The following is a 27,130-nucleotide window of genomic DNA, read 5'->3' on the forward strand; positions in this document are numbered from 1 at the left end:
CTTTCTAATAATTTTATTATAGTTAGTAACAACTATTAAGATACAATATATAATTTTAGAAAAATCCTTCTAATATGAGTTTGTATGAAAAACATTTTCCAACTTTATATGGGTCTCTAAGGAACTTTTCTTTCTATATTCCTTCTATATTAAGCAAACAGAATTTGTGTTTGTATTTTTGTATTTGTATTTTTACATTAGTTTTCTTCCTCTGCATGTTTCTTTCTTTATGATACCTATAAAATTTATATAACCAAACATCCTGCTCATGCACATACTAGGAATGAAATATCCCCAGCTCCAAAATGGTCTTTTATGGAACATAAATGATATAAAAAGCTATTATATAGTAAATAAACTACAGCCAATACACTGACTTCTTTGATACATTTTTCTGATAGATATCTATGTTCAGTAGAACAATTTTATAACAAGAAAAATGTTGCATCGATGAATTATTAAATCAAATTTCAAAATTATGGCTAGTCAATAGTACTATATAACCTAGCGAGATCTGATGCACCTTCTTTCTACCCACTTGGATAGAATAGATAGATTGCAATGATACTACTACAGAGTGTACAAGCGTCATGCCATGCCTAACCATTTTTTTTCTTAATAGCCCTCCTTATTACAAACTGTTTCCGAAAATTCCACAACTTAACTGAGTTTTATAATTTTAGAAGACACTTACTAAATAGATGGGATGCTATATAAGTGAATTGCCTCATACTGCTCTCCAGGCAATAGTAAAAATTATCTGAAATATTCCTATTTCTCCTATAAACCTATTTATATGTCTTCTAAGTATACATTGGTTATATATTGCTTTTTTCAAATCAGAGAGTTGCTTTTGAAAAAGCAATTAATATCCTACATTCAATCTTATTTATATATTACAGTGCATCATATACCAACAATGCTTTAGATGGAAAATATTTTACTTGAACATATTTCCTTTCACTATATACAATGTAATATGGAAGATAATATAACCTTAAGGAATATATCAAACATCAATATGTCAATAATATTACTTACTGCAGGTACCAGTAATTTTTTTACTTCCTCCACAGCCCTCTTCAATTTGATTTCTGCTCTATTTTGAGCATCTTCCACAGTAATTAATACATGCAAATCTTCATTCAGATGTTCCCAATTGGGCTTGCCTCTGTTTTGTTCTTCCTAGAAAAATGAAAGATCACATTTAATTAGTTAACCTTAATTGCAACAAGTCAGATTACCAGACAATATTAGAATCAGATGAGTGTGTGTGCTTGTATGCTTCACTGTGCATTTTGTATTTTTGAAAACCCTAACAATTATCATCAAATGTCCAAAAAGTACTTTTTTATTGCTAACAGGGAGAATTCAACATAAAAACTTTCTAGAGATTTAACTGAGTAAGAAAGACAAAAGAATAATTTGAGATCTAAGGATTTTCTCACTTTGTACTGCTATCATGACACAACTCAATTGAAAATAAGATACTATTATACATTCTCAGACTTCATTTGGGGGTCAGGAAAAAAGTGATAATCACCTTAGGCCTTTTTTTTTTTTGCAAACCTCAGCATCTTCCCAATACACTAATACATCCTGCTTATTTCAATAGCCCATTCTTGCTATACTCAACTGAGTTCATTATTACTATATTTTCTTTTAATAGACACTAATATAATAGTGTGCCACTTTATCACACAAGCATGCCCACATATAGAAAAACATTAGCCTGCCTTATATGATTACTATAAAGATTATCTGATGGAGCTTTGAAGGGGCACATGAGGCTGGAGAGGAGACTGCTTGTTAGATCTTCACAAAGTAAGTGACCCGGCATGGCAGGTTGGGGAAGGAAAAGCAATTTTGAGAGCATGGTGGATTTCAGTGGGACGGGAACCTCTTAGATGGTCTTAGACAGGTGGCCTGTTCCATCAGTAGCCCCCCCCCCCCAATGGCCTTCCCCACCCTGAAATATCTCATGTTCATTTAACGAACCTCACATTTGATTAGTGAATGTGTGGACAAAAAGAGGCAGTGATCTCGTTGAAGGTACAAGATTCACTCCCACTAATTCTCGGTTATGAACAGAATGGGCAAACTCCATTATACTCATAACTCGAGGACTACCTGTGCAGTGAAACCTTGTAAGTTAACTGCATAATTACTGAGCTGTTCTTCAATTAACTTAGAAGATTTCCTTATATACATATGTAAACTATTCTTTTTACTACTTTCCCATGTACTTTAGACAAAATATCAAGAACTCAAATGTAATTGCTTTATATACTGGAGTCACACAAATCAAATAAAAATCTAAGCAAACTCAAATGTGTATTAATATCCTTCACCAATAGAAGCATTTGAACAGAATACTCCCGAGGATTAGGAAGGTGAATATGGACCAGTTTTCCATATCAAGCAAAGAAGGTAATTAATTGCTATTCTGACATAGTCCTTTATCACCAAAATGCACATCACTGCTAAGTTTTTCTCAGCATCATTTTCTTTGCTACATCAAAACAAAGCTGATGTTTCAGGACCCCATTCACTCATTTAATACAGAAGCATATTTTTAGACACTATTATTACACATGCAGAAAAAAATCTAATTCTAAAATATAGAAAGGCGAACATACAAATGTGTTATTTTCTCCATAAAAGATTGCTTTTCATTTTCCAGCTCCAAGCAGCTATAGTTCACTTAATTTTGAATGCACAGTAATTAGGCATGCAAATAATCTAGAAGCGCTTTGAAATTTTAGACTGTGTGCAATCAATCCTATTCTCTTTCTTCTGCATACAGAGACCTCTCATTAGAAGATAAATGTCCCCCATAAATCTGCCAGATGTCTTATTTTAAATATCATACTATTAAGAAAATACACAATATTCACAAGATAGTATGAACTGGATCTAAATTTAGTTGTATACAAGGAGGCTGGATTCAAGAACACCACTGAACACCAAGTATCTGAAATGGCAAATATAACATTTAAAATATAGCAAGATACTTCATAGAGAGGGGTATTTGACAGAAAATGGAGGTAAAATAGTGGCACAGTGGTTAGAATGTAATATTGCCTAACTGCCCACAGCCACAATTTGTCCTGACAGGCTCAAGCCTGTGAATCAAGCTTCCATCCTTCTGAGGTTAGTAAAGTGAGAGTCCAGATTGTAGGGGTAATATGCTGACATTATAAATCACCGAGTGTGCTGTAAAGCACTATGGAGCTGTATGCAAGTGCCACTGCCATTGCTATTTACTAAACTGATATTAACTTACACTGTCATAATTTTAGATGAAATTTCTATAAAATGATATAGTGTTGGTATATGATACCAACAAAATTATCAAAACTATTTATAAAAGTATTTCAAACCAGTGCTGGACATGTGCAAACACAAGGAGATGTTTTATATTCATAGTGGACTTCTGAGAAAGGTAAGAAATTCTGGGTACCAATTCATATAATGTTGCAAATGATTTTAAGGATTAATACTGCTAGAAAATCAACTTTTTTATTGTGACTTATAGTACATTAATTCTGCAGATTGTAACTGCAACAAGATTATTGTATGTACAATAATGAAAGAATAATGAAATTCCCATAGTAGAGGAATAGATTGTGATTATATCAAAATTTGCAGAACTGGAGAAACTGATCTGATTGGTCAGAGAACAAACAACAAAAACTTTTTTTTGAATGACTAGAATTTTATATTGATTTTTTTTGCTGAAAGAAGAAATAAAACGAATTAATGATTTATAGATCTGAAGAGTAAGAAGCCCTAAGTGAAGGGGCGAAGGTCCTTGTAAAGTATTTAGGAGGGAACACCCAGAGTAGCTTTTGGTAAGATGGATGGCTATACAAATTTGAAGGGTGTCTTTTTTTTTCAAATTCTTTAAATTAAATGCACTGTAATTACCATTTAAGACATACTGTACACTAACAGCATCTGGTAAGAAAAATGGATTGTGTTTTCAAAAAGAACCTCATAACTGACTTTATTACAATTAAATTATAGATCTAAAATTTTAACACATTTACTATTATTTATTATTCTAGTAAGTAAATTTTTCACAAATTGAGTAAAAGGCAGCATTACAGAACAAGAGAAAACAATTTAAATTTTATGTTTAAGTTTACATAGCATCTCTTTTTATACAACGAGTAACAGGACTATATTTCTAGAGAATGCTATCAAATTTCCATATATCCACTCGCTCAGTGAACCTTAATATTCTAGGCTATAATGAAAGACATGCTTTAATGTCACTCAAGGTCTTAAGACATAAAGAACCCAGAGAGAAGCTACTATTCCTATAGTGTAACAGTTCTAGTCCACATATCATATATACATACCAAGAGAATTTAACTATATCTTGATGCTGATCAGAAAATAAGTCTCCCAAAGTGAAAAGGAATTGCTCATGACTTCGTCAACTTGTAATGGCAGCAATACACTTGTGCCATTTTCCAGGATGTCTTCCTGCTTCCCAGTTTTGATATTCCCTAGTAGTTGATATTGCCACCATTCAAGCAAGCTAAGTTCAGTATGTTAGATGTATGTCTCTAACAGTGATGGGTTCCGGATCCCGGCGCCCTTCACACAAACGCGCGCACTGCACGCATGCATCATACCTCCGGGATGCTCCAGCTGCTTGGCAGAGCGGCACGCAAGCGCTTTACATGCCATGTGTGTGCAAGGAAGCGCCGAGGGCCTTAAAGGACAGGTAAGGAGTTCGGGTGGGCCCTCCGGAGCACCGTACCGGAACCCAGTGCTCCGGGCAGGCTCCAGTACGCCCGTACCGGGATGTACCGTCTGCAACCCACCACTGGTCTCTAAGCTTAGATGTTGTTTGCTGATGCTACCAGCTAGTGGTGGGTTTTCATTTTTTTACTACAGGTTCGCTTGAGTGTGTGCGACGCTTCTGCACATGCACAGAAGCATCCGGGCAGGTGGGTGGAGCCTCCTGCCGCCACCGCTACCAGTTTGCCCAATCCGGGCCGAACTAGGAGTAACCCGCCTCTGCTACCACCAGATAAAATTATGCTCTTAGGGCACTGAAGAAATGATAGAGAAAATACGAAGTTTATTGGAAAACATTAATTGAAAGAAGTAAAGAGGAGGAGGAGGATCTGAGCTCATATTTAGGCTACAGTATAATCCATCTTCACTTTAGTATCTAAAAATATAGTCAAAATAAAAATTAGCTATCTTCTAAATTATCTTATATATTAGCCTTACATTTTATATTTCACATAGTAATCAGTACTCTGTAAATGTAAATTTTTATTTTGAATACTTTTGTATATTTATATATATATATTCTTATAAAGTGAAAACTAAATACTATTGCCTTAAAGTTCTGATATAAAAATTAAATTAATAGTCTTGAGATTAAAAAACTATGTTTCATATCAAACTCTCAAAATATAACAACTCTTTTATATAAAGAACCAACCAGAATATTTCATCTGTTTTTCAGTGAAGGGTTATAACCGTGAATGAGTGATGGTATTAAGTAGAGAAAAAGTGAGCTCTATTTCTAAATAAGATATTGTCTTTAGGATTTTTGCAATGAACATCTCAATCATAAATGTATAATGGAGGGGCCAAGATTACAGACCATGATTGTTAACAGCTATTTCTTAGTCCAGTCAGTTTTTATATTAGGGCTTACTGAAATATATAATTTCTTGAAGCTTTTTGCATAATCCAAATATACTATGAAGTTGTAACAGGCAGATTTTTCTTTTTTTTAAAAAAATAGAGTTGCTACTCTATTCTTGAAAATAAAATTGCATTAATTCTTTTTTAATATTAAATTTAATTCCCTCCACATTTGGAGGGGTACAGATATATGTTACAGAATCCCAGTAAACATTCCACCAACACACACACATCCCCTATAAGTAAGCAAAGCCTCAAGACTTCCTTCAAGACACATAACATATATATGTACAAACCATTTGGATAAAGCAAAGAACTTTTTTCCAAAGTACTACACAATTTAGTAACATAGTAAACTGGAGTATTTTATTAGTTTAATCAGTTAATTATATTGGAAATTCTGCTATCTGTAAAAAAGTTTTCCTGACAATCAATTGCTATTTTTTAATGAACTTACCTTCTTCTTGTCTCTCATAGACCCTTTGCCTCGGACCATAATCTTACATCCTGTTTCAGCTTCAAGTTGTTTAGCTGTTAGCCCTCTAGGCCCAAGAATTCTTCCAACAAAATTGAACTGAAATTTTAAAGAAGAAAAACAATTGCTTAGAACACAATGAAAATAATTAACACCCAGTATTCTGTAAAACTTTGCCCTAGCACATACCTATCATTCTGAATTATTCCTTCAAAACTATGAAAAAAACTTTGTTAAAGTTAAAAAATACATTAGAAAATAGAAAAAAGCTAGTGTGGATATAGTAAATTACAACAGATGCTTAGATTATAATATATCAGTTACCATAATTATTAAACAATTGAACATGTTAAAGGAATTGTAAATACAAAAATTTCAGTGAGTGCAGATATCCAGTACTTACAAGCTAGGACAGTGGTGGTGAACCTTTTGCTTATGGCGTGCCACAATTGTGCGTGCGCACGTGCCCACTCCAATTCAATCCTCCCTGACAAATGGAGACACTATTTATCCTGTACAGACAACTAAGTCTAGACTTCAAATTAAACCCAAAGGGGGGGGGGGGATGAGGCAGAGAAAGGAAAGCATCTATATTTGTATATCACTTTAAAAAATACATTTCACTATTTTAGCTATCAAAAGTTTTAGAGTTCTATATTTAAGCATATACAGTAGATATCTAAGACCTAAAGGATCCTTAAGGAACAAATTGGTGATTACCCGGTGACTTGAGTATTATTTAAAGATAGACCATTATCTCCAATAAATGATACAAGGATAGGTTTCTGGAGGTGACAAACTTGCAAGTTTCTTTGGGAATATTGGCCGAAGACTTCTGCAGAAACAATAGCCTTAAAGGAACAGATTTCATATGACCAAGGACTAATGCTCAAAAAGACCCAGGTGATTTGGAGACAATAAAGTTGGCAAGAAAAATTCTGATTAGTCATGAAAGAGTTTTTACATACAGTCCTCACTTATCAACTATGTTGATATGCAGGCCCTGATCCAACGTCCCAAAGAACATGGGGTCACCTTGTTGCCCATCGTGGCTGGTTAAAAGGAGACAAATAAAGATTATGTGCACCTCAGAGAAGAGGTCCTCCTGATGTAAATGCGGAGAGCCCTCTGCAAATCCAGTGTGTGCCACTTTCTCTCCAGATGATGAACTGTTCAGGCCAGAAGTTTGGCAGCACCAGCTCCCGGGCTCCTGGGAGTAACCATGTGTTTCTCTTCGGAACAAAGGATGGGTCCAGCCGCAACACCACCCTGTCCATGTGAAACACACAGAGGTCTTGTCTAACTGACAAGTCTGCCAGTTCCGATACCCACCTGGCCGATGTGATGGCCACCAGAAATGCTACCTTAAAGGTAAGGTATCGTAGGCACAGGGACGTGCAGTCAGGGGAGGCGGGGCCTCACCATGAGGAAAAGAAAAGAATTTTTAAAATAATTAAAAAGGCCAAGGTAATTGCTGTCACAGTGACTGAGTCTGCTTAGTGCTAACTGTAGGTGGAGGTGAGAGAACTATGTGCCTCCTTTGCATAAGGAATTTTTCACCTTTTAAGAGTTAAGCAAGGGTTAAAAGGCGAAAAATTATGTATGCAAAGGAGGCACGTGATTCTCCCACCTTCTGATCTGGGAGCAGCAAATCATGCCTTGCAGGTTTGAAGTTGAGTGACTGTGGAAAAAGAAATTGTGTGTTGGTCAAGAGGAGCCACGAGGAAGGCACGCTTACGTTGGGCGGGTTATTTCGGAGGGCGTGGAAGGAGCACCTCAATGGCAGCAACCTCCGTATGGAGTGCCCAAGTGAGCCTGCTGGCTCTCCCCAAATTTGGTCCTCCGGCTGAGGATCTCATAGGAGCAGTCTTCCCCACAGCAGCCGGACATGCTCGGTGAGGTATCGTCTATTTCAAATCTAAAGGGTCAGGACAATTGCTTTTAAAAAAAAATAGCAGGCCCACATACACAGACTTTCCAGCTGGTGTTTTCTCAATAAAATTGATCGTATTTGGTGAAACAGTTTGGTATTTGTCGAGATAATTTTAACAGGGTGAACGTTCTAATCTAAGCAAGGAGGCGATATGCTAAAAAGGCGTGTTTTGTTTAATTAAAAAAAACACCACCCAATTATCCAGCGATCCGGGACTTTAAAGTCCTGCCGCCGGGGCCCTGCCGCCACTTTAAAGCCTTGCCACCCGGGCTTTAAAGTGGCGGCAGGGCCCTGGTGGTGTCCGGGGCTTCAGTGGGGCTTTCGCGCTTGCATCACCGGCCATGAAGCTCACTGCACGTCATTGCATAGGCAGGTAGTCTTCAAAGGTTCAAAGGGGCCCCAGTGAGGGAGTTCAGAACCTTGGTCAAGTCCCAGGTGGGATATTTGTGAACAATCGTGGGTTTTAGGTTAGTAGCACCCCTTAAAAACCATCAGATCTAAGGATGCTGGGCCAGAGATTCCAGTGATCCACATGTCAGAACTGAAGATAGGGTTGCTACCTGCCTCCTGGGAGCATTAGAGGACAGTCCCCTATCAAGTCCTTCCTGTAGGAAATCCAGGACTCAAGGAACGGAATCCTCTGTGGGGACAAGATCCTTAAGTGAGCACCAACAGCAAAAGGCTCTCCAGGTGGCATCGTACAGGTGGTTGGTTGAAGACTGTCTTTATGCCTGGATCGTCCTGATGACCATGGTGGACAGATTGTCCTCACTCAAGACACTTCACTCAATCACCAGGCTGGCAACTTGAGTCACTGAGGGTCCGGGTGAACCAGAGACCCCTGACTGAGCAAAATATTGGTTGGAGTGATCCTCAAGAGTGGAATCACAGAAAGGTTCCCCTTTCTGCGAACCAAGGCCTTTTGGGCCAGTGGGGCGCCAGGAGTAAGAGCTCCTCCTCCTTCTCCAGCATCTTCCTGATGACCTCTGGATGTGTGGAAGAGGAGGGAAGGCACATAATAGTCCTGGAGGCCACGGCCAGCAGGGCATGCACTCCCTCTGCCCCTGGAGCTACATATCTGGTGTAGAACCTGGGTAGTTGGCTGTTGTCTGGGGTTGCAAAGAGATCGACTACTGGAGATCCAAACCATTCTGTCAGTTCCTGGAACAGGTTCAGGTGCAGGCACCACTCTGCATGATCAACTGAAGCTCAGCTGAGCCAGTCTGCCTGTACTTTTGCCACCCCCAAAATATGCTCCACCCTTATGGACTGAAGATGTGTCTCCACCCAAAGACCCAGTTGTTTGTCCTCTTGCATGAGGGACCTGGAGTGTGTCCCCCTTGGTGATAGATATGGGCCTTTGCGGCCATGTTGTCTGTGAGGACCAGAATGTGCTTTTTCAATACTGGAAGTGAATGAGGGCTAGATGGATTGCCCGAAGTTCCAGCCAATTTATGTTGTGGCTCAGATTTGGCTGGGACACAGACCTTGAATCATCATCAATTGTAAGTATTTTCCCCAACCAAAGAGGCTGGCATCTGTTGTCAACATCAAGCGGTCCGGCTCCCTGAACTGACAACCCCTGGAGATGGCCAGGAACAACCACCACCCCAGAGACCTGATTATCTTAGGTGGTACGTACACTCTGACCAACGAGCAGCTCCCGCTGGCCCTCTGATATGGTAGGAGAAACCACTGGAAGCATCTGCTGTGAAGTTAAGCCCGCAGGCGATGAAAACCTGACATCTTTTTTCTGGCAGGTCTCGATCCCGAGGACCCTGCCACATTATATCCGTGAGGGGAAAACATCTGAGGGGTTTCTGACACCCTGGCTGATTGATCCTGAATGGCGTCCGCCATTTTGAATATGCCATATGGCAAGCACTGTAGCCCTGCAATCTGCATGCCCAGATCAGCAAGGCTGAAGGTTCCAGAAGGGGCCCCACACCACGCTAATGGTTCCCAGGGCAAATGTCATTGTCAGCTGCTCAAAATGGTGCCAAGGGCTTACCTCGTTACGGCTCTCAAAATGGCATCCAATCCTCTTTCCAGGTCTGGAAAGACCTGGGGCTATTGCCATGGAGTAAACACTCATGAGCGTTGACCTGGCCTGGGATGCAGCGATAGCCACTGCTTCCTGCAGTCCGAGGATCAGCATTCTGGAGCTTCGTTCATGGGCGCTTGCCCTGTATTGGCCTGGAATGCAAGGCTGAATTGCCACCTCGTGGCCCTCAGCAAGAGTGGGCCAAAGCCCTTGCCACTGGAAAGGGAGGTTGCTGTACCTGGATCAGTTGGGAGCCAGCCTCCAAAGTAAACCTTCTCTTTCCCTTTATGCTGTTGTTAAAGGTGAGAAGTATTCAGGAATGGAAGAGAGAATAAACATATGGCTTGTCTTAAGATAGACTGAGTCTACAAGCTGGGAGGAGGTAGCAGAGGAGACGTGTCATCACTACTTGCAGACTCAGCCCGCTTAGATGACAGACGGAGTTAACCCATTCCTGGATGCTATCTCCACCACTAAGGAGACATTATCATTCTACTCTGAGGTAAAAAATAAGAGAGCAACATGCTTGTTTCAGTTTTTAATGTCTTCTGTAGTTGGAAAACTCAACACATTTCATTTTCTATCATATTAGATGTAGAATTTAGGACCATTTTAAAATTTATTGCATCCGGAGATAGCTGGGAACCACCTTCCTCTAAATCTCAATAAGATCAAGTAGTTATAGGTTTTAGGGTGTCCTGTATCTAGTAATTTGCTATCTTTAACTCTGGATTGGATGACACATTCCAGTCAGAGCTGGTTCATAATCTGAGAATTCTATCAAACTTGTAGCTCCTGCTTGAAGAGCAAGAGGCAGCTGTGGCAAGGATTTACTTTGCAGAAACTAGTGTATCAATTGATCCCTTTCCCAGATTGGTGCCATTCCTAGTGGAGAGAGAGGCACTGCTCATAATTACTCATGAGTTAAACTACTGCAGTGTGATCTTCATGGGGCTAACATTGAAAAATGTTCAGAAGCTACAGCTAATGCAGAATTCAGAGGCATGGGCAGCAGTAAGGTACATTGAGGTTTGCCCAAGTAGCACCACTATTGTGTAAATTACTCTGGTTCTCAATAGATTTCCAAGTGATGGTTTGCTTACAGCTTTTAGAACCTTACATGGCACGACCTAGGTTATGTGCTTATCCCTAATGGGTTCTGCTTATTTTACTAGAGGAAGCAGTGTGGAGTGCTCTGGGCCACTTGGTAAAAAGTGGCACCTGGTGAGGACTCAGAAGGATACTTTCTCTGTCACAGTGCCTACCATATGGAACAACTTCCTAGAGATACACATGGGTTTAATTCTGTTGGCCTCCAGAAAAGCAGCACTGAGACCAGAATTTTAAGGGATTTTGCATGGAATGGATGATTGATGAGTTTAATTGTTAACACTGTTGTTTTAGATAACCTTTTTGTTTTTAGTGCACTGTGCTTTTATTCTGTTGCCCATTCCCTGTTCCTTCTGGTAGATGGGAAACTATACCTTTGCTAATAAATGAATACAAAATAAAAGGCTATTTGTGGAAAATTGGGAATATTCCCTATTGTGTGAATTTGTCTTTTCTCCAGATTTACCATTATGTAAGAAATGTTTGTTATACTACTGATCACATTTTATTTAAAAACAAAGTTCTTTAAAACCTTACTTTTTACATTATAACCTTACATAATTCAACTCTGAAAGTAGAAACCAGGGAGTTTAAACATAGAATTCATCTTCCTACTGACCCAAACATCCTACCAGAGTTTGTTATATCAGCTCAAACAAAAGGTTGGAAAAAATTGTATTAAGAAACTTGGAACTCTATAAGGATAGATTTCTGAAAATAGACTAGGACCGGGACCAAAACTGTAAATGTGGTGTGACAGCTTTTTTTTAGAGACCTAAAATCAGTGCCTTTAAGTCTCTGAAGTCTTAAATTACCAATATTCTTGTTAAAGTTCTTGAAATCAGACTGAAAAATTTGACCACCTCCAATCTGGGACATGAAAATGATAATGGATCACTACATGTAGCCTATGACTTCTCCGCTCTTGTATAGGGATATAACGTTTCCATAGTATAGAATACATATTAGTCACTGAGTCAATGGTGGTATGCCTAAGATACTATAATTAATGACATAAATATCTACTAGACTCATACATGAATGCAAATGTCCATTTGATTTATTCTTATCCCCAATTTTAAAACTACTGAAAGTTCCTTTCAGGAACAATCTCATAACTGACTGAACTTACTTCAAGATAATGCTATTCTTTGTTTCTTGTATGAAAGCTGAAAACTTAGTTGTGGTAATTTTTTTAAAAAGAAACCTATATTTATAAATTGAATCTCTCAATATCAAGTAGGTTACAGAGAATACATGATTATGTTTGTAGAACACAGGGAAATATATTTATTATATACAGTAGTACATCTTTAAATTGTTCCAGAAAGAATATAAAACTCACTTCATCTTTTTTTTTAAGTCTGACCTTCTCTGTCAGTTAAGAGGAATGATAAATCCACCAGCTGTTTCCTTCTTCATATGTGGGCTACAATACATTTGCTTCCTTTTTAAGGCCAGTGTATTTGAACAACAACAGCAGGGTATAAGCCAGCTGCTAGAATGTGACAGACATATATTTAACTCTGATCTCATTTATTGCCCTTCTTTTCTGATAACTATCCTTTTTTCTGATGTCTACTGACATTCTTTACTTAGCTGACACTGCCATTTTACTAAGAGGACAATATGCAGCCATAAAGCATAAGCTTGGGAGACATATATTCCAGTCAAATATATTTATTGGTGATTTATTTCTAAGTAGCTAGTTTTTTTTTAAATCTTGTAAATTAGGTTATCTTTATCTCACTGAATTCAGAAAGATTTGCATTAATAGATCTTATATTCAGCTATTAGTGTGTTTTAAGTCCAAAACCAAGCATGTTCATGGTATTAACCAATCAGGTAACTTTTACACATTTTATTGCCACCTACAACTTATAACATTCTCAAGAAAGAACTCTGTGTTTGCACCTATGTATTGGAAAAAAAAACAAAGAATGGAAAAGAAGACATTTCTATAGTCTCAGAAAACATGAGAAATGCTGTAAATTCTCCTTGCAATATCTCTGGCTAAATGTCGGCAGAATTCATGAAGCATCTCCCTGTAAGTATCTGGCAATGAATTTAATATAGAAACATCTAAACAAATATAGATTAGAATGAAAAGAGTACATAGCAACTCTATCATATAATTTGGAGATGAGACTGAATATTGACATGCACTGCAATGAGATAAGGAGTATTTGAAAATTACCCTAGTGAATCAAATCTGAAACTCAAAAAGTTTTTGAAGGCAATAATCTATCTCCATTGGATCATTGAATAAGTTCCAATCACCATTACTGAGTCACATAGAATAAATGTAGATAAATATTGCCCTTGACTAAGCTGAAAATTTTCAAGGGAAATTTTGAACAGGGATAAAATAAAACAATTTACTTATTTGAATACATAGAGATAAGTATTAGATACATTGGACCTCTGTAAAAAAGTATCTATGTATCTATCTATGTGTCTGTTTATCCCCTTGAAATGTTTCTGAAATGGGAGTAAATCAATCCTCCACCCCTCCTCTCCCTCCCTCCTCAAATTATTACCAATAATTTTAATGGAAAACAAAAGGTACCATCTAACCCATAAATAATGAAATAATGCATATCTCTGTATTTAGAAATAAAAAGCAAAGAATAATGTCTTTTTAATGTCTACTAAAATCAAGTCATGTGATTCAAACTGTCAATGTGATACATGATTTTTACCTTGCACCTATGCAAGAAGATTCTACAGGATAAATGGACGTGCTTAAATTGTATCTGCTACAGCCAAAATGCTCTAATTGTGCAATCTTCCTCCTATAGATAGTTTGAGATATAAATGGATACTAATAGGAAAATATGTCTTGCTAGTGCTCATGACCCGACAAAAGCGGGCACGACAAAAGCACGCCGACAAAACCGCGTCGCTAAAACCGCAACGTCATCAATGCGCCGAAAACAGCGCATCGACAACAGCGTGTCGACAGAAGGGTGATTTAAGTTAAGGTAAGCGCGTCAACAGAAGGGTGATTTAAGGGCGATTTAAGTTAAGGTAAGGGTTAGGGTTAGGTTTAGGGTTACGTTTAGGGTTAGGTTTAGGGTTAGGATTAGCGTTACGTTTAGGGTTGGGGTTAGTGTTAAGTTTAGGGTTAGGTTTAGGTTCACAGCGCACTTCTGTCGCCGTGCTGTTGTTGGCGCGATTCAGCGCTCATTCATCGGCGCGGTTTAGAACTTGCGGTTTTGTCACTGCGTTTTAGTCAGGCGCGGTTTTGTTGGACGCCCTTTTGTCGGTGAACCGCTAGTGCTTGCTAGTGAATTAAGGCTTATGAAATATCAAAGAGAAACACTATAGAAACTACGGTAAGTAACTTACAAAGAGATTCAACTGTAAGCCCCAAAGGAACCTCAGATTGAGATAGTAAGGATTCAAACTTCACTCATGCACCACTAAGTTGAATTTGTCATGGAAGTCTATTAAGGCAACATCAAGCGAACCACAAATAGAATCAACTGGAGATTAAAATAGGTAAGCATGTGTTTTTCTTTTTTAAAAATGCCTCTTTAAATATTAGTCTTTCTTAGCAGATTTTATTTTATTTATAAATCTGAAACGCTGTGTCATTTTATTACAATATATATGCAACAAAACTTGGAACTTGGAGAATGGAATATTTTGGTAAGTTTCTGGAGTAATAAATAATTTATAACATACAATAACATCATCCTGATGGTCTAAAAAAATATTCCAAGATATAGTAGACAAAGTAGTGGCCATGGCAACAAAATGCCGTGGTAAAATTTGAGAGTCAAGTTGTAAGACAAAGGTCTGTTTTAGAAAGTTTAGGAACCTCAAGGTGGGGCAATATTTGTATTTGGCAAAAACATAAATGCTTCTTGGAATGTTACTATTTTTGTGGATTGTTGGTCACAAACAAAGCTGGTGTTAAACACAATGCAAGAGTCAACTACTGATATATTTATCTGCTGGTGTTAAATATAGTGAAAAATAATCTTTTAATCCTTAAAGATATAATCTATTTTTTCCTAAATGTTTAGAAAAAAAAACATGCTAGATCTGTACACTAAAACAAAAACATACTGAATCCTTAGCAATACAACTGCACTATTCACACATAATTATGTGTAAAATAAAGATAAGAAAGTTTTCCAAATGTGCAAACACATACAAACAATCCACACCTGTCACAAAGTATAACTGAGAATGCTTAATCTATGGAGCTTCTATAAAAGGATTTTATCTAACATAATTTTTTTTCCAGATTATCCAGAGGTTTTATTTCAATTGCTGATACTTTTTAAACTCAAAGTAGTGAAGACCATAAGATTTTTTAAGTTATCATTTGACACATTTCTTAACTTGAAAATAATATTTTAAACAATTTACAATTACAATAAAAACATTAATTTAAAATAATTAACTTTTCACTCTATTAAAAATAAAATTTTCTGCAACTGTTCTGTTTCAAATTAATTAATTAATCTAGAAAAATATGCATGCTCCATAAAACTAGAATATGAACAATTTGGTTATTTCCATTAAAAGTCCTTCAAAAGAATTGCTGGAGTGTTGACTGTAGCTCTAACTTACGGTATTGCTAGAAAAAATATTTCTACACTTAAATACATATGCAACTCACAGCATGGTAAAAAAGCTACAAAAACCTGTTTTTTATATATTCTGCTGCAATATTTAAAATTATAGTGTATAACAGATTAGCATGACCAATCTCAAAGTTGATAGTTCACATAGCTAAGCATTTCCACCAAAGAATTCATTTGCTGATCGTACTATTAACTGAGAAAACACATAAGCAGGACTTTTATCATGCTTGATCAGCTCTCTTTTAATAATAAGTCAATCTAATGTTGAATAATCCCCAGAGAATACCTTAAGTCAGCTTTGTCCAAGGCTTCCAGTGTTTTATCCCCTACTTTGTGACAACTGTCAGAGATACACTACTCGCCTATGGAAGAGACACTGATCACTGTCACCTGCTCCAAGGCAAAATCCCATTAGCAACACTATAATTTCCCTTATGAACTATGGTATGTAAAACAAAATTAAAGTGAAATAACAAAAATAAAAATATTGAATATACTCTCTGAAGCAGTGACATGCGGTGAGCTTTATGACTGGTGAGGCAAGCGGGCAAAAGCCACCATATGTCTACCGCCCTATGTCTGCCAGCACCGGGGCTTCGGCGGGGCTTTCGGAAAGCCCCGCTGAAGCCCTGGCGCAGCTTTCCAAAAGCCCCACTGAAGCCCCGCCGCTGTATCCGCCATTCATGCAGGATGCATCCCGCTCTATAGCGGACACAGTGCTGGGGCTTCGGCAGGGCTTTCCGAAAGTAAGTATTATGCTATGAAATTCCCAAGTGGCTTCCATATGCAGATTGCTTTAATTTCCCATGTCGGGGATGATAATAACAATAATGTCTTAATGCAGACTTAATCATTCTTAAGGGAGAGTTTTTGAAATAAGAGACCTCTAAGTCTTCTGATGGTTCTGCTCTTGGTGGCTCCCGCGATGCAAAGTGGAGAGTTGAACTTGCTCACACAGGCGCGTTTTACAAGCAAGGCTCCTGCTGCTAGATTGCGCAGTCGCTGCTTCCAGATCAAGAGGCGGGAGAATCACGTGCCTCCTTTGCATATGAAATTTTTCGCTTTTTAACCCTTGCTTAACTCTTAAAAGGCGAAAAATTCCTTATGCACAAGAGGCCCATAGTTCTCTCGCCTCCTCCTATAGTTAACACTAAGCAGACTCCAAGTCACTTGGAATCTGGCAGCAACTACCTTGGCTTTAATTATTTAAAAAAATCTTTAAAATGCTTTCCTTTTCCTCATAACTGGTGAGGCCATGCCTCCCCTGCCTCTAGTGACTGCACGTCCCTGCTCTGAAGAAAAGTCACCCTAATTAATAGTTTCAACTAGTTTAGTTTAGTTAACAAAAAGCCAGAATTTCACTCTCTCACAACTTTCTAGAATGTGTCACTATCTTGAAATCGCAGACCACATATACAGCATTATTTTAAACGTATTTTGCAGAATGTACTTCCATAAGATTTTCAAGTTCACAACCAGCAGTATAATTTGAGTGTTGTTTTATTAGAATGAAGATAAAGTAAAGCAGTTTTTTAAAAAACCAAAAGTTCAATCAAATGATTAATGAGAATATATAGTACCTACCCCCCAAAACAATACTTCCTTCTCCCATGACAGGAAGTAGGTAGAGTATATTAGAAAAATTATTATGCAACTACTCTCCTATTCCAGACAACTCACAGACAATGTGGGTATCAGTAAGCCTGGATCAACTTCTAAATATTTCTATATACTGCTACTGTATGTGTTCCTTAAAAAAATCTCCCTACATTAATATTTGACATGTTAATCAAAGCATCATCTGGACACTCAATCAAATTGAAACATAGTAACAATATATTATAATTCTATAACTGAATCATATTAAACAAGGAATATAATTAAATGTGTCATTTTCTAATTAAACGATAGCATTACTGAATACCATAGTTTATCTGTCTGTCTATCTATCTATCTATCTATCTATCTATCTATCTATCTATCTATCTATCTATCTATCTATCTATCTATCATCAAGAATGCTGTACAATACCCTTTTTTAAAGATATCAAACTTTGAAGTTTGTATATGCTCACTATATTATATCAATACAATTGAAGCACAGCTCTTGCAGTACTATATCATTAGTGGGAAAGGGGCAGTGAATAATTATCTGTTGCAATAAAGAAAAATGGGTCATCCTATTTTGCAAAGCACCAGAAGGCAAAACAAGAAGCAACGGTTAGAAACCAATCACAGAATTAGCAACTTAGAACTGAGGACAGTGAGAAAAATCAAACCATGGAACACTTTGCCTTCAGAAGTTGTGGGTGCTCCATCACTGGGTGCTTTTAAAAAGGGATTGGATAGCCATTTGTATGGAATGGTGTGGGGTTAGATTACACCACCAAGGTCCCTTCCAACCCTGTTATTCTGTTATCAAATGCCATTTACCTATCAGGCTAGGCTATGTTTGTCCTTACCCTATGGTGAAAGAAAAGTTCATGAATCTTTTAGAATTATGTATCCCAAATCCTGCAATAATGCAATAAGGTCTTTAATGCATTAAGAGCTTCATTTAAGTCCAAGATAAGGATATTCTAATTGAACCATGCAAAATAGTCTATTTTGGAATTTTTACTTGAATATACTTCAGAAATGTTCACTGTCATTTTTGGAAAAGTATTGAAGACTATAATAATTAGCTCTCTTGAGAGAGTAAGTTGGGACAGATGTTCCAATGAGATGACAATATGATGTCAGTTTGAGAAGGCGCAAAATATACATATGTGTTGATGTGACTAACAGAGCTACTTTTCATGACTCTAGAACTGACTGCTTGATCACAAGAGCTCTTAGAATAATTCAGAAAAAGTGTTGTTTGCTCTGGAAAATTGTTGTTTATGGAACTAGAAAAAGCTACTAAACCATTGTGAAAGAATCTTATCATCCCTCAGTCATGCAGACAGTGTACAACTGGAGAAAATGTAACACCACTGTTATTTATCATGAAAAACCACACCAAGAATAAGGCATAAAATATTTTGTAAAGGACCTGTAGGCTACAGTTGCATTTTCTGCTGTGTTGTATTTTAGGTGAACATATGGTAACAAAAACAAATGAGTCTTATCATAACAAAAATGAGCAAGAATGATGTATGCACCAGTACACTATTTATACAGTATTTAGAGCAGAACAGCTAAATAGAAGAAACTGTATTTTAATTGGTGTTTCAACTTCAAAATGGGTCAATTGGAGAAGAAACCAATCAGGAAGTAGCTTTCTTGGAGTCCTGTAACATGGATAAGGTACAAATCAACCAAATTCAAATACAAGAGGCCAATTGCCTATTTGAGGTACCTGTGAGCTGCTGGGATATATGCCACAAAACAGCTCACTAAGCCTCTGAAAATGAGAGCCACAATTTCCGGACAAATACCAGAACAAAATCACCTGCCCCTTTTTGGTACCAGGAGACTTCAGGGAGGCCTGCTAGCACCAGGGGGGGGGAGCACCACCACCACCGTTTTGGTGTTAGCAGGCCTCCCTGAAGCCTCCTGGGACCAAAAGTGGGGTGCGCTGCATCACCCCATGCATGTGTGCATGACTCCTCCCCCACGCATGCATGCGCAACTCCCAGCAGAGACCAAAAAAATCAACTGGCCAGCAGGAGGCACGCACACATGTACAGTGGAGCTGACCTGGTCCGAAAGCTCACATGCCCAGAGATGGCTCCGTGTGCCACAGGTTCGCCATCACAGACGTAGACCATGGCCATTCAGCCTGAAAACTTGTCACTGAGACACAGTATTCTGTGGCTATTTAATGGCAATCTCTATCTGTTAACAGGTCTTTTGTAAGTATTATCATTGAAGGTAGTAATACTGTAGGGTTATGGATAAATGTAAAATGTTTGCAAACTTTACCATTTAAAAAAAGCAAAATCACACTTGCTATGAAGCCATAAATAGCAAATACAGGCTTACCTCTGAACACCATTCTTGGATCACAACATTTGTACAACAGAGGTCATATGAGAAAAGACACTACAAAGATATCACATGAACCATAAAAAAAAATTAACTGACTAGTTGGTACTTACATCTGGATATTCTTTTACAGGCACATATAGTTTTTCTTGTAGCTGTACAATAGGTCCCACAGCATCTGGTAACTCTGCACTTCTCTTCTCCGTACTACCATTTAATGTGTCATTATACATGTCTTTCCGTACTCTGCTAATTTCTGTAGGAGAAAAATATACTGTGTGTTACATTAACAAAATAAAAAAATCTGGAACAATAATTTATTAACTGCCATCTCTACGGAACATTGTATTTAATCAGCAAAGTACCATATTTTTTACACCATAAGTTGCACTTTCTCCCTCCCCCCTCCAAAAAAAATGGGTAGAAATGTCTGTGTGTCGTATAGAGTGAATATTGCAGCTAGGAGGGGAAGAGGGTTGGTGTGGCAGTGGTGTTTGCTGCTGCCCGGTCACCACCTGTCACCGCTGCTGCCATTCGCCACTACCAGGGAACACTGGAGCAGTTATCAGCGGTTGGATCGGCCTCCCAAAATGCAGCTGATCAGCTGTTGTAGGCGGTGGGTATCACTGCCACTGATCGTGGCCACCAGCCAACATCAACATGATAGGCAGCGGCAGGGATCGACGGTGAGCAGCAGAAATAGGCGGCCACAATCCCCACCACCTAGCACAGCCGATTGGCAGTATTCTGGAAGGCCAATCCAACTGCTAATCAACTGCTCGGCAGCAAAGGCTTCAGTGTTCCCCTGCGCGGGCAGCAGCTCAGCTGTTGACTGGTGGTGGGCGCAATGGAATGGAGTCCTGAAGAGCCACATGCTGGGGCTGTGATAACGTGCTGAAGCTGACCAGGCTGTTTGCTGATTGCTGCAAGTACACTAGCCAGATGAATACCAGATGGATGTTGGGAAGCAGACATTCTCTGAGATTTTATATAAACTTGCTTTTGCACTTGTAGTCTTCCGAATGAAGAGTTTTGAGTTTAAAACCACAAGGATAAAGTTTTGATTCTCAGGCTTTCAAAGCACTCATCCTACAGACCTTCAACCCCTTCCCATTCACCGTTATGCAGCAGAAGAACTTTCTGCTTTCCCTGTCAATTATTCACAATACAGGTGATTGCATTCTGACTGCTTCGCTCAACTACTGCAATCCCATTCCTTCCAATTGTAGCCCTTAAGCAATCTCCTGAAGTGGATGGAGTGAAAGAATTGCCTATGGAAGTCCCCTCCATTCATAGAAGGGAACTGCTCTGATAGGCTGTAGGAACAGAACTGGTATCGGAGCTTTTTTTTCATGCCACTAGAAGAGTTCAAGTTCAAGTTCAAGTTCATCCAATGGAGCTGTTCAATCATAGAAGGTAATAACTTTTATTAGAGGAATGGACAATCTGATTTGTCTAATGGAAAACACAAATATTTTTTCTTTAATATTAATCATAAGAAATACACCATCACCCAATCCTGCTATGGAGTCACATTCTGATGAGGGTGAGCCTATTCCCCAGTGGGATAACCAAAGAAAACCAGGAATGTATGCCTAAAGTATACACTCCCAGCAGAAGCTCCCAAAGCACGAAAGTCATCTCAGCTGCCTAGCTAAAGCAGGCAGGCAGTCATATTGGACAGAACAGTGATATAGGGAGATTCTGGAGGCAGATGATTGCTCGTAAAGGCCTCACTTCATACTGCATTGGAGAAAGCCAGGATAAACCATTCCTGTATTTTACCAAGAAAATCTCATGGGCAGACAACATAAAGTGATTGCTGATGTAAGTGCTGAGTGATGGGCCACTGAAGTCAGATGGTACTCAACATGCTATTGATGAAGATAAGAGGATATTTCATCCTATTACTGTTGTTTACGATGTGGCTACATTAAAGCTTTTGAAACGTCTAGTTGCAGATGCTACTATGCAGGAAAAGTAAATCCCACTATAATTCTTTGCAGCATATGAAAAACAAAAAGTGCTGTTTCTTTCATAAACAGGAGGGATAAAGCAAAGACTATATTTGGGAAACATTTAATCAATGATTTAATATCACTGAATGAACAACTCTTTAATATGATAGTGATGCAAAAAAAGGAAAGGTTGACAGTAAAGCATGAAAATCACTTTCTGCACATCCAATTTCTTATTCATTGCTAACAGTCTTCAATTCAAAAGCAAACTAACACTTATTTAGATTAACAATACAGATTTTCCCCAGAACACTTCCATGAGGTGGGTTGATGTATGAGAGAGTGACTAGTTCAAAGTCACTCAGACACTTTCTGTTGCTTAGATAAATATCTGTACAAGTGAAACAAACTTGGAAAAAGAAGGAAGGTTTTCCAAAAGATCTTCTAATTCAAAAGGTGGTTCCAACCTTATTTTTGTATGCTAAAGGACACTAAGGGACAGATAGCAACTGATTCAAAGATCAGAGATGTAAATTATTTATTGAAATTCTATACAGGAAAGATGTCAATATTCTAATCAAAAAGTTACACCGATTGATGAAGTATCTATAGTATAAAAATATGGCAAGCAACTTTTCTAAACAAACTAGTCCAACATACCTGGCGAACAACGCAATGGCAAACCAACCTGATGTCAACATAGCAATACTACAGAAGAGAGAGTTAATAGTAGGCAAGGCGTCTAATAATGCCCTTAATTTCACATGCTAGCAAAATAAAATTTAGGATCATCCAATGTAGATTACAGCCAGTGGTGGGTTCAGGATCCCATTGCAACTGGTATGGTTGCAACGGGGCCCAGTGTCCTCCACATGAGCGCACCCAGTATGCGCACACACGCACTCAGCACGCGCATGTGTCGTATCTGCCAGCGACGCCTCCGCAAGCCTTGTGACGCTCCAGCTACTCGGCAGAGCATCGTGCAGGTACTGTACGCATCATGCGTGTGCGTGGAAGCGCCGAAGGCTTTAAAAGACAGGTAAGGAGCTCAGGCAGGTGGGTGGTCCCTCTGGAGCACCGTATCGGAATGGTACCCAGTGCTCTGGGCAGGCTCCGGTACGTCTGTACCAGGGCATACCGCCTGCAACCCACCACTGATTACAGCCCTGCAAAGAAAGGAGCTGTTAGCAAGTCAAGTTTGTTTTAATAATGGCTGAGGAGTAAGAGATTGTTTCTGATGCATACTGGATAACTAAGTAAAACAAAGAAAACTAAAAAGAAGTAATTATGTGCTTCACTGACTATACATAGGTCTTTGATTGTAATGAGCATGTCAGGCTGTGGGATGTCCTTAGGAAACTGGGAATGCCAAAACATTTTATTGTCCTCATCCAAAACGCACACACTGGATAAGAGACAGTCTGAATGGAAAATGGTCAAAATAGTAATAAAATTGTTTCTAGGTTAGGGAAGGAGTAAAACAAAACTATATATTCTTCTTATTTACTCATCTATGTGCTAAATATATTCTGACGAAGCTGGATTGGGTGAAAATAGAAATGGATTTAAAATTGTAAGAAGAAACATCAATAACCTTTGCTACACTGGTGACACTATTCTGATAGCTGATATTTCCCACAGAGGTAAAGAATCAACTAAGCTCCAAATGTAAAGGAATCTAAATAAAACAGATTAGGTAATATTTTACTTATGATCACAACTGGGACCAGAACATGTGTTGTTAAGCAGTATGGTTTTTAAGTGAGACATCACATGACTGCACATCCAACTTTACCTTTCTTTTTTACTCCAGTTATTAAGCAACATATTAGATATTTGCAACCATCCGTGATTTCTCCATTGAGTTTGCTTGTTGGAAGTAGACTAGGAAAGTTGCAAATTGCAATTACAGGATCACAGGATGTTGCAACCATTGTAAATGTGTGCTGGTTGTCAAGTGCCCAAATCACAATCACATGACCCCAGAGGTGGTGTGACAGTCGTAACTTTGAGCATATGGTAAGTCTTTCTATTTTCAATGCCTCTGTGACTTTGAACCATCCTTCAACAAATATTTTAAGTTTGTTTTTAGATATAAAATAGAATAACAGAATTGGAAGGGACCTTGGAGGTCCTCTAGACCAACCCCCTGCTTAGGCAGGAAACCCTGCATCACTTCAGACAAATGTTTATTCAATTTCTTCTTAAAAACTTCCAGTGTTGGAGTGTTTATAACTTATGGAGGCAATTTGTTCCACTAATTAATTGGTCTAACTGTCAGGGAATTTCTCCTTAGTTCTAAGTTGTTTCTCTCCTTGATTAGTTTCCACCCATTGCTTCTTCTCCTATCCTCGGGTGCTTTGGAGAAATTCCTGTAAAAATTATATTTAATGTTAGAAACAAGTTTCTGGACAAGTTTAGGAAGATGATGAATCTACAAAAATATGCTGAAAATGTTTATTCCTATTTAATGTTTATTCCTCCAAAATGACTTTTTCAAATATTCACACATAAGAGAACATTCTACTCCCTGGCTAATGAGCATCTTATTCTTTCTTGAATTTCTTGATTAAAGTTCTTCTATAATGATTTTTATATTTTTTGAATTGTACCCTCGGAGATTGCTCTGCACTTGATCAAGTTTCTTGTGATACGGGGAGTGTATTGTTTTGGCTACTTTTGTTTCCCCACTAAAAGTCCCTTTCCATTTTTGTGGATAGTTAATATTTTGGTTACGGTAGCCTTGATTTCTGAATATCACAATTAGATCGAAAGTTCCACAACAACTGGCAGCGAAATATATTTTTGTTTTTTACTTTTGGTTGAAACATAAAACAACTTAGCACCAAAAATCAATCTCTGTTCTAGCCTTAATAATATCTCATGTCTAAAGTATCTGGGTAAGCAAATATGAACATTTTGAGCGGTTAATAAATAAGCAACCTATCTTGCATGAATGAATTTCTCAATGCAATTAAGTATCTGAGAAGACCCTGCAGGAATAGAAAGAACATTTATTTTCTTCTTTAGACTGAACAAAAATTCAAATAGTTTCTATCAAACTTAACTTTAATCTAAATTAATTACATAATTACAAATATAAATATTTCAAAACTAATTATTTCCTCTTATCAACCTTTTGTACAGGAATATTTTAGTTAGCTTATATAATTTTCTTTCATTTTAAAATATTAAACCATTCATTGGCTGGTTGTTCTAATCAGCCCCATCATTTTGTAAGATAAATAACTGCACATTCTTAATTATTTCCCTTCAAATGTCAATTTATAATAGTTAGTAGAAGTATTGGATTATCAAGCTGAAGATCAGTATTTACTACATTTCAGCTTTATCATTTTATGTATAAATGGCCTTGTCAAGTTTTAAATTCTTACATTATATTATATATAAGTGCAACGTTTCCATCAAAACCCAACAGATTAGGAGTTTGACCAATGATTTCTAATATTGCTAAAATAGAAAGCTCTATCACCAACTTACAAGCTTTATAAAAATGTATCAAATCCTTTATACCATGTTTCCCAGAAAATAAGACAGGTCTTATTTTCTTTCCCCCCCCCCCGAAATAAGCACTTGGCCTTATTTTCGGGGAGGTCTTATTATTTTTGAGGTGCAGAAGGCGGCGAGTGTGGTCACCTCATGGCTTCTGCTGTGTTGCAATATTTTTGGGGAGGGCTTATTTTTGGGGAGGGCTTATTTTAGTGCAGGCACTCAAAAACCCAATTGGGCTTATTATCCCGGGAGGTCTTATTTTCGAGGAAACAGGGTAATCCAGATAAAATTATTCAAATATCAAGTAAAAATGTACTAAAGATTCTGCTAACTTTCCTCTCAACCTAGCTTTGTAAAGTTTTTTTTCTTTGCACACACAGCAACCAAGATCAAATATCAAAATTAGTCATACACTGTGCTGATTCTAAGAATTTGTTTAAACAAATCCCACTTCAGGCAATGAAGAAATAAGTTATCATATGCATGTTTGTATATCTAAAATTTGCAACAATATAGAACTGTAAGAGGAAAATAAACAGCAGAAATAAAATATATTTTATTCCAATATTAATTTTATGGTTTTTCTAATATTTTAAAAGAAACAGTCATAGGAAGTCCCAGATTAATTCTAACTTACTGTATTAAGAACTTACAAAGTTTTAAGACACACTTCACTGAGGCATTTATATAATATATAATACATATACAAGATGGCTGGCTAGGGAATTTGGAGAGTTAGTCCACATATTTTAAAATTGCTAAGGTTCAGAAACATCGATTTAATATTTACCTTGAATGTATCAAAGCTAATGACACAAAGTTAGTGACAAAGAAAATTGTAATATAAGGCAAAACTGACAAAACAAAACACCTCCAGCAAATATATCCATATGCCATTGCATACAGAAAATACATAGGAACATTAGCAATGGCTGTTCCTTAAATATGAATTAAACAATATTGATTATATTATATAGAATATCAAGATCTGGAGAACTTTTGCTGATCCACAAAGGAACTTAGTAGTGAAAGTTATATCATGTTTACATCAGCTTGAATTCAGAAGATTTACATCTGGGCTATCAAATTTCAACAAGAAAATACCACCTCAAGCAATGTAACTCTACAATAGACAAACATAATTGTTTGTAGGCTGGGTACACCACGGCATACACAGATCTACAGGTAAAAGATAGGAAATTTGCGAACTATGGAAATACCCCATATTATTTCATATAGATGTGTTTGCTCTTAAATCACATCTATTTTTTAAAGTAAAACACACTAAAATTCTAAACATTAGAGTTAAAAGACTAGTTTTAATTAAAATAATAAACCAACTACACCACCTCTTTTATAAAACTACCTGACCTGGTAGTTTTTGGTGTGCTGATAGAGAATCCAAGGAATGGGTTAACTCTGCTTTTCTGCTCAGAAACTGAATCTATCAAACCTCCAGCCATGCCTCCCTTCCCTATGCATATCCCCTCGTTTCGATGAAGGCATTGTAATAGACTTGACCCATTTCTGTCTAGATTTTGGTCACTCCTGTACTTTGGACCAGACGATCACCAAGATGGGGTTGGATTCTCTCTCAGCACACTGAGAAGGAGTGTATCAGATAAGATCAACACTCTTTCTCCAGTGTGCTTAGTAGAGAATCCAAGGAATGGGACATACCAAATCCAGCTGTCTTAAGGATCAGTAGGAGTCTGGTCCTGGATCTCCAAGTCTGCATGCACTCTCTGGAGTACCCCTCTACCAAAGGCCGCTTCAGATGAGGTGAATGCATCCATCTTTCTTATGAATGGAGATGGAGAGGACCATGTTGATGCTATATAGATTTCC

At 37.7% G+C, this 27,130-nt stretch overlaps 1 protein-coding gene across 8 annotated transcripts in view; it reads right to left on the reverse strand.

Annotated features, from left to right (window-relative positions):
- QKI (QKI, KH domain containing RNA binding) overlaps positions 1-27,130 on the reverse strand; it is a 101,556-nt gene that overhangs the window by 45,090 nt on the left and 29,336 nt on the right. For all 8 annotated transcript variants that reach the window (XR_015697009.1, XM_087718206.1, XM_087718204.1 and 5 more), the window contains exons 2-4: positions 19,925-20,067; positions 6,137-6,253; positions 1,042-1,185 (exon numbers count right to left, since the gene is read on the reverse strand). Coding sequence is in view for 7 of the 8 variants with exons in the window: in XM_087718206.1 (XP_087574332.1) it covers positions 1,042-1,185; positions 6,137-6,253; positions 19,925-20,067 (404 nt within the window). In the remaining variant the exon portion in view is untranslated. The remainder of the gene's footprint in view (positions 1-1,041; positions 1,186-6,136; positions 6,254-19,924; positions 20,068-27,130) is intronic.

Source organism: Thamnophis sirtalis, unplaced genomic scaffold (assembly GCF_051295495.1).
Source record: "Thamnophis sirtalis isolate CommonGarterSnake01/CBP01778 unplaced genomic scaffold, rThaSir2_p1.2 scaffold_6, whole genome shotgun sequence".
NCBI classification, from domain to species: domain Eukaryota; kingdom Metazoa; phylum Chordata; class Lepidosauria; order Squamata; family Natricidae; genus Thamnophis; species Thamnophis sirtalis.